The sequence below is a fragment of the Dendrobium catenatum genome, unplaced genomic scaffold, assembly GCF_001605985.2.
Source record: "Dendrobium catenatum unplaced genomic scaffold, ASM160598v2 fragScaff_scaffold_67, whole genome shotgun sequence".
Classification (NCBI taxonomy): Eukaryota; Viridiplantae; Streptophyta; class Magnoliopsida; order Asparagales; family Orchidaceae; genus Dendrobium; species Dendrobium catenatum.
In genome coordinates this window covers 2329-11599 of record NW_021318529.1, presented here as the reverse complement: position 1 = coordinate 11599, position 9271 = coordinate 2329, and the positions used below count along the sequence as shown (strand labels likewise).

Genomic DNA, 9271 nt, shown 5'->3' with positions numbered 1-9271 from the left:
CCCCAAAGAAGAAGAAATGGCTGAAAGAGAAGATTTCGTCTACAGAAGAAGGCGAGCAAATGACAACGGGTAAAATATTTAATGAAAATGATTCGTTTTAACATTGTTTGATTTAGAGTTTTCTTTGTGTTTAGTGGCTCTTCATTTGTTCAAAAGTTTATGTTAATATCATTTTTGAAATTGGGATGAAATTGTAATACCGTCCGACTTTCAGTTCCCGCCTCATTAAATCGAGTATTCGGACCGGGTTGTGACATAAACTCTCGGATGTTAGATACCATTGTGAATCATAACCGACAAAAATGCAATGTGCAAACAACCCTTCGAGTTCTTATTCATCTTTTTCTTCTTGAATTCCTTTTGAGACAAAGTGCAAGTTCATTAAATTACATGATAGTTCAATTGGCGTTATAATAATAGCACATTTAAAGTTTTTGGCAGAAACTATATAAGGACCATTTGTAGGATCAAGAAACCAAAAGATCTAACACATAAGAGCAGATTGTTATTCAACATTTACACTCACTTTGTATTCCTTCTGCATTTATACTCAGCTCCCTTCTTGCACTGGAGGCAAGTAACAAAGTTGAACCAATATAAACCCTTTTCTTTTCAATATTACCCTTTTTCTCGCTCAAGCTAGTCAAGTATATTGAATTAGAGAAATTTGCCTTCTCATCAAACTTCCGAACAATATTCAATAAAACATATACTCATCCAAACAGTTGGAAGTTTCCACTATTCACATATATAATACTTATCAAAACCAATATGACCGGGTTTGCAAAAGTTTCATCTTGAATTACAACTATGGGAAAAATTAAAATGAGCATAACAAACATTAAGATTTTTCTAAATATAAATTAACTCATAAGTAGTACTCTAACATTCTATTAAGTTAGTTGAGTATATGGAAGACAATAACAAGAAAATATCTCAAACAGTTGCAGACCACAAAATAATTTTGAAATAAATGAAAACCTAAAAAATGCAGATGATGTTTGCCAGAATTATTAATCCTTAACCAATCCTTTTCAACATCTAAAGTGGAATTTTGAAGCCCTTCTATTACATTAAAGATCCATATACATTAATAAGAGGTAATATTACCGGAACTTGCCGCATAATGTCATATTTCACTTCCTCAAATTTTCAATGTTTATTATGTTTATGCCTTACATAAATTGTTAGAAAGGCACTTATAACATTTTCAGGGCAAGAAATGCTTTAGCAGACTAATGAAACGTAAACTAAGAATTTAAAATCCCACTATGAGGTCTAGACAAAGAAATTATTGTGGAAAAAGAAGCATGAAGCCCTCAAAAAAAAAGGAGCAAAGCAAAGCATGAAGCTCAAAGATCCTTTGCTAACTGACAAGAAATTTTTCAAGACCGAAAACATGAAAAAGAGTAGAAAGGCAGAGAAGGGTGAACAAGGAAGCAACAAAATCTTAGGACGAGATTGCCCAGAACACTATATCAATACTTATCAATTCCATCACAATCTAAAGCTCAGGAATAAACAAAATGTTGCATAGAAAGTCAAGCTTTGTACCTGAACCAATTTCTTAGCCTCATCATCAACATCACCGCAAAGGAAGGTAGCTGAGGTGTCACCATGATAGCCCTAGAATCAAAATGCATCCTTATTATGAAGCAAATAAAAGGTTAGAATTATGAGAAACCGTTCATGCATAAGTTGCGGGTTAAATATGTTAAACTTATACAAGAAAAAAAAAATCTAAAAGTATACAGTGATTCCATGAACAAGGGTTGACTATATAACATAAAGTAAAAATTAATGGATGCAAAATTTAGTAGTATAAAGAAGAGAGAATAAAAATGAGATGGAACTTAAAATATGACAAAATATTAAATATTAATATTTCAAGATAAGTTCTTTAACAAAGGTAATAAATTGAAACTATCCGACATAAGGAGACTTCGTAGTAAGAAAAATCCAAAAATATAACTATTGATAATTTATTAAATAACCTAAGTGCTAAGAAGTAAGAAAAGGAAAATATAAATAACTAAAGGGAGAGGAAGAATACCTTGAGCTATTTTATCGAGGATGCATGAAGACTAAAAGGAATTTTGTTAAGATAAAGAGAGCAAAAAATAAATTTTATCATTATCATTATCCTATTTGAAGAAATTTTATAATCAACATTATCCAAACCATTTGGGATCTACTTTATAAATCATCCTAAATTTAACTTGATCATATGCTACAAGAGTTGCTAATTTTACTTCGTATAAATCTTTTTACAATTTCTAACTAAGTTCATTTTAATCTACCCTTTTCTTCTTATAATCCTTCAATATTAATTATAACAACTTGCCTTACTGGAGTATCTTTTGACCTCCAATATGAATTTTCAAACACCTAATTCTACTTTTCACATTTCTGCATGTGTTACTCCCACATCTCTTTACTCATTTTTTAATCTTACATTTCCAGGTTTTACAATAAAATGACCTTTTTAAAAGAATAAAATAGCTCATTAAGATAAATGTGTGTCAAAATTAGTCAGAATAGCTAGATAAATGATTATATCAAAGGGAAATGAGAGGAACATCTATTAAAGATAAGATTGTTTATATATATATATAAACAATTTGGGCATATAAAAAAGCAATCAAAGATGCAAAAATACAATGGTTGATATCATAATATAAACGAAGGACTGAAGGGGTATGTCAAAGAAAATAACGATAGAAGTTGTGCTTGTGCAAATATTTGCATAAAATAGGTTGAACTAATGGAGAACGAGAATTAAAAAGCCATACCCAAATGAAGATGATGAGGATAACAATAATCTTAAAATTCTCATTCTGACACTCTAATTGGCTAAAAATTACTTGTTGCCCAACATTCAAATAAATATAGCAGAACAAGGCACTTCTTCTATCGCATAATACTCATGGTGCACCTCAATTTTAACTCATCAGCTTTAACCCTAAAAGTAGTGTCGTTGTTAAATACGCCTAAAAATTTTTATGATAGATACAAGGTAATTAAACTAACAAACTTAAGTATCACTTGATCTTAAAATACTATAAATGAATAATTATTTATTTGAATTTCACTAAAATTGCTTGAATATATTCGGGTAATGTTATATTAATCTTGTGATCCAATATCAAGAGGTTTGTTTAGCACTCACGATGGTAGATCAAGGGCTTAAGGCCTTTGTAGTGGAGTTAGTGAAACCTCAAAAGTTATATGAATTCTTGCAAGTAGTAATAGAAATGAATTGGAAAATGGGAAGGCTAGTTCAGCCTCTTTTTTTAAAGACAAATTTATAACTGGATAATGATATGAATACAACAAAGGAAATTCTTTTGAGAGGGAAAAAAAAAACAAGACAAAATAAAGATAACATTGAGTACAAGCATCACAATTTGAAACCGCTCCAATGGACCGCCTTTCTTAACACTTGGTGAAAACAGTGCAGTAGTGATAAATTTTTATCATATTTCATCCCAACTTAGTGAACAAGATATGAAATCTTATATCCATCGCTGCGTGCAACTTACCTAAGCAAGCACAACCGTAGCTAATTTCTCCCAAAGCAACATTGATGCATTCAAATGTTTATGATTTTTTTTATGCTATTATATTTTTTAAGTTTTATTTCTTTATTTACCCGATGATGGAAGGCAACCGATGAACACGTGTGGTTTTGGTGCTCTTGGACATTTTTTTTCCTTTGATGCTAGCTTCTTTGGGTCTTTGTGGTTGGGCTACTTGGGTTTGTTAGTAGGCAGCTGAGCTGCTACTTAGCCATTCGGTTGTTTGGTTCTTGCTCCCTGCTTTCCGGATTTCACTTGCTGGGTTGTTCAGTTTCTGCTCCCTACTTTCCTTGTTCCCCTTGCTGGCTGTTTGGTTCCCGCTCCCTGCTTTCTCGGTTCCCCTTGCTGGTTGTTCGGTTCCTGCTCTTGGCTGTCCCGGTTCCCCTTGTTGTGGCTATTCGGGTGAGTGTCCAGCCGTGCCTTTATTGCTCCTTTTTTCCTCCTTTTTGGTTGGCTGTGGTGGGCGGCTGAACTTGGTTGTTGGCCTCCCTTTTCTATCTTATTTATAGGGGAGTTTTGGGCTGTTTTAAGAAGTTTTTTTGGCAAAGTAAAAACTAAGTAAAACCTGAGAGTTTCTTCTCTAGCTTGAGAGCTACTTCTTCACTGCTTGTTGCTTCTTCCAAGTCTCCTAATCCCTTTCTTCTCTCCACAAGTTTCCACCCCATTGTATCCTTCTTCTAAAAAATTTGAGAGAGGTGTTGGTTGGCAAGCGCTTTGTTGGGATTTGCTGGAGGAGTTGTGGCAGACGTTTGATTGGATCAAAGTAGCTGTGGTGGGCCACTGGTTTGCATGTCCTAGAGCAGTCATTTACATATTTTATCGATGCATGTGAGGTGACCACTAGTTGGTTGTTCTGAGGATAGTTTGTTTTGGTTTTCTATCTTCTTATAAACAATTTAAGTTTGTTTAATGTTATATGGTGATTTTGCTTACTAAGGTTTGAATCGAGTTGTGTTCTATTTTCTTTAGTGTTCTCCCTTTGGGCTTTTAATCTTGCTAGTCCCACCAAACATCATGAAGGTCTGGTTCACCATTATTTTCGACATCCATTCAAGATCAAATTTTCTTCACAAAAACAATGTTACTCATTTCATTTGACTAATTACGAAGTATATATTAAGAGAAATAAAGGAATTCCAAATGCCCATTCGCATGACACTTTGGAGACATTTTTTTTTACATTAAAGACATTAATTGCTCGTTATTCTCATAAATTATTCAGAAAAAACTATAAACTTACCTTCAAGTAAACTGTAACATCGATATTGATGATATCCCCATCCTGCCATTCATATTGCATGGAGTCAATAAACAGATGGTAGATATGAAAGAAAATAAGATATGGCAGAAAAAGAGAATTTTAGATGCACCTCAAGTTTTCGTGAGTCTGGAATCCCGTGACAAATGCATTCATTTACAGATGTACAAACACTCTTAGGAAAACCACCATAACCAAGAGGTGAAGGATATGCCCCATTATTAATAATCATCTGGTGAACTGCTTTATCAATTTCATCAGTTGTCAATCCTGGCTGCCAAAAAGAGATTATTTAATTCCAAAATGATGATGATTGGTTACCCAACAATGACCATGAACAATAGTTCTAAATGTTTGTTTGGCACATCCCTTCCGGCTGTGTTAAGCAACAACATATTCAATTGGACACAAAGGCGATGCAGGAACATTGAAAAAATTGGGTTAGATACTTGGAAGAACAATCAAAAGAAGGAAAAACGATTAATAAAGTTTATTAACAAAGAGGAAGAAAAATGAAGGGCACTAACACATCCCCACAAATATAGACAGCAAGCTGCCAAACAATATATGTATTCAAAAATAATGTTTCATAGACTTTTCTTTTATTTACAGTTTTGCCCAGCAGGTCTAATAAATGACCCAATAGATTTGGGTCACTATTTTGTCGATAAATAGTTCTCATATTGCTGTAAACTCTATAGAATAATAAATTTCTATTTTCTCTCCTCTCTCTCTCCTTTGTCTTGGAATTTGCAACTACTCAAAAGGCGTCTTCCTTCTTGCATAACATGGTGCTTGTCTGATCATCATATCAAAAATGTCTAATGAATTGAAGATTTGTATTTCTCTGTTGACCTCTATATTCATTCCACAAATTTAACCAAATCAAGTGCGACAGCCATGATGGAAAACAAATGCGACATTGCAAAGAATAGCCTCAAGATGTCTTGCCTACCATAAAACAGACTCCACCATTTCCTATTTCCTAAAATAGATTGCACGACACGCCTGAAACATCAAAATACCCAAAAAGGACCCCAAAGAAAAGTTGATGAATTTTACTTGAGCATGAGATGAGGACTAAAATTAGATATGAGCAAGTGCGAGTGATGAAAACATACAAGGAGTCAATACACATGTTATTATAAAAATCTTAATGAGTTAATTAAATAAAATAAGAAAGTAATAATTATAATTAAATATAATTTTATTACAATTAGTAATATTTAATTAGATTTTATATATGTAATCAAACTTTGTTATACATATATAATTTGCTAAAATACATGCACACAAAAAATCATAATGATTGCCCTAAATCCCACACAAATCTTGCATGTCTCACTCCCATAATCATATAGCATGAAATTCCATCTGGATGTCCCTCATTTAAAATTAAAAAACTTCTCAACCACGACAATTTCAGTATTCCATGCATCTCCTTCCCCAACACCAACAGCCTCCATCATTGGCATAACCACCATCCTTTAGCCTTCAATCCTCCCTCCACCCTCCCTCCCTCCCTCCCTCCCTCTCTTAAACGCACAACTGATTCTAACTCGAAACAATCGCAACCAAATCAACAAAGGAAATGCAAGGAGACATAAAGCGAATAATGATCTCCAAAAAGACAGTGACGTGCACATTACAATATAACAAATACACAAAAATAATTGAATCTAGGGAACTTAAGTCTCCTGCACACATTACAAGATAATTTTCAACTCAATTACACTGCCTCAAAAATCATACCAGCATACCAAATAGCATGTCTTCTAAACTTGTTCAAACATTTGAAAGCAAAGCGCATGTGCTTTAATTAACATGTCAATGCTTAAATCTAAAATCAAAAAATAAAGTGTGAACTAAAAAATAAGACAAATTTACATAATGCTTTGCTTTGAGAATCTCACAACCATTTTGAAAAGCAAACATTCATTTTAAAACATAAAAAATCTTTTCAAATCCAAAATCATTGATATGTTGCATGCATGCTTTCAAGCAAATCGCCTTGCCTATCAGGCAGGGCATACGTCCCATTTTTGCTAAGTTCGATCCTACACATCTCAAAGACTTAAGTTGATAAGACCTAAACCTCATGACAAAAATTTGCACAATACATCTAACATAATCACATTCAAACAATGATTTTAAATTTTCTACTCATGTTCTAAGCAATGCACAATGGAGATCGTATACTCAAACATGAAAATCGCTAAAGTATATTATTTTATGTTTGCATCAATGACGTGCCTACAAGGTATAAATACAAGTTCTAGCTTATGGATCCGATCATTTATATACAAGAGTAAAGTTGCGAGGCATGTAAGGCAAAGAATGTCCAAAGGAAAAAAAATGATATGCAAAGCCATAAACCTGATGCTCTATAAGCAAATAAGCAAAGTCAACAAGATTCAAAACAACCAATTTTGTTCATTCAACCACACGGGATGGGCATTTTTATTGTACATTATAACGAGATAAAGTATCTCTAAAAATCAAATTCTCAAGTTGCAAGTATAAATGCTTCAAACATCCATCCCTGATAATAGCCATGTTAAAAGAAAATCTAAACAAAATGAGATAATAATGTCAAAATGCCTCACAAGTTTCTAATCAAAAAACTTCATGAATCTCATGTCAGTAAGGATGTGATATATGTCCTCTAACCAGGTGGTTTAATGTAAAATAAAGACAATAAATTCCAGTTACGATCAAAGACGACTAAAATGGTAATCCGCAATAAAATTGCATAATTAAATTATGGTTATGGCCATAGCTTAAAAGTTTTCTTATCGCTCAACACCTTGAGTTGTGAATCATAAAGTGTACTTAACAGAGCACAAAGCTCTTTGTAGCTAAGGTCAACTTAAAACTAGCACCATAGATAATTATCCACCCCGGGTCTATATAGTCTCATTGGACCATGCAACTTATGGTTGCTAATAAGGATATTTTTGTTTGGTTGAGTCAACTACCTACACTGAGTCACTGACTATGTAAACAAGAGTCCACAATAACTTAGGACAATGAAATCATGAGTTTTTAATCGAGTTTGTCATTATTCCCCTGACTATCAGCTCTATGCTAATGATGATAATTTGTTTGTCCTAAACCGAATCACTGGTGTTATAATCTTATATTTATAGCCTATCAAGTACCATTAATCAAATATTCTCTATTATGACTGTGAAAGGTAATTAATCGTAAAAACTTATACCTATAAGAAACCTCAAACAAGATCATAAAGTACATGTAAAATTAGGGAGAAATCTACAAATAGTGTTTTATCAATATCAAACATGGCTTCTAAAATTTTGACTTGAAACACAACTCTCATAAAAGAGCTAAGCGCAATTTTTTTGGTAATCACATATTTCTGACAACTTATATAGAAAGATTTCTATTTCCATTATTAACTAGGCATATACACCATACCAATAGTTAAATTAAAACAAAATGAAAAGGCAAACTTCTTATTCTCTTTAGCTGCTGACTTAAAATCTTTGATCCCTTTTAGTAACGAAAAACCTCAAAATACAATCCTTATAAGCATTGATTTTTTTAGTATGGTTCTAAATTGTCATAACTATTGCATGGAACCTGATCATTTATTCAAATATTCTATTCTATTCTATTTCTGCATTTTGAAAGATCGGTGCAATTTAACAAGATTTTGATTACTGATCTCAATCCTTTACTCATATAAAATGAACTTACAATATACCACATTCATTGTATGGTTAGGACGTGGAGCTAACATCCGCTGAACTGATGCAATTATCAATATTGGAAAAACTGAAGTTTATATCCAGTCCATGGTTTAGAAATTCCTACTACTACTACCATGATTGCCACTGTACCAGTTCAAAACGATGTTAGGAGGCCTCAATCTGTTGACGTACCAACACATCATGCCTATTTATCTGCACATAAAAGAAGGCTTGTCAAAGTTGCCACTACTGTGGAGGCCCCTCGAAATGGTACCTCAAAATTTGATAGACTAACACATATTGAAGCCCTAGCTATGAGGAGAACTATTGCAGGGAAGAAAGTTTCTTTGTTGCTTCTAAGTACTACCACCCTACCAACTAATTGATTCAATCTCATTGGTTACAACTTACTATAATAAAGGCCTACTGGCCCAATTGGCCCACTATTCCAAGCATCTCATCTCCATATTCCTTCTTTTCTTCCTGCATGATACGCCAAAACCTAAGCTGAATTAGTTTCAAAAACTAACCTAGCTTGTCTTCGTGCAGCACTAAGCTAACTCAATCACAGACCAATTCGTGCAGTACTGAGCTAGATTAGCCTAGGCTTGAACCACCAAGAAAGCGCACATCTAGTAAATAAAGTCAAGATTAAGATGACCACAAGTGTCAGTCGAGCCATTGAACTTAAGCCAAAAAATGTATGCGACAGACTTCCAAAA

At 33.4% G+C, this 9271-nt stretch overlaps 1 protein-coding gene across 1 annotated transcript in view; it reads right to left on the bottom strand.

Annotated features, from left to right (window-relative positions):
• The window catches only part of LOC110094994 (methionine aminopeptidase 1D, chloroplastic/mitochondrial-like), a gene marked incomplete at its 5' end in the record, with an annotated part of 18471 nt that extends 13352 nt beyond the window's left edge, over nucleotides 1-5119 (bottom strand). Inside the window, 3 exon segments of the mRNA XM_028695164.1 lie at nucleotides 1555-1626; nucleotides 4819-4860; nucleotides 4949-5119. Coding sequence (XP_028550997.1) covers nucleotides 1555-1626; nucleotides 4819-4860; nucleotides 4949-5119 — 285 coding nt within the window.
• Nucleotides 5120-9271: the final 4152 nt, after the last annotated feature.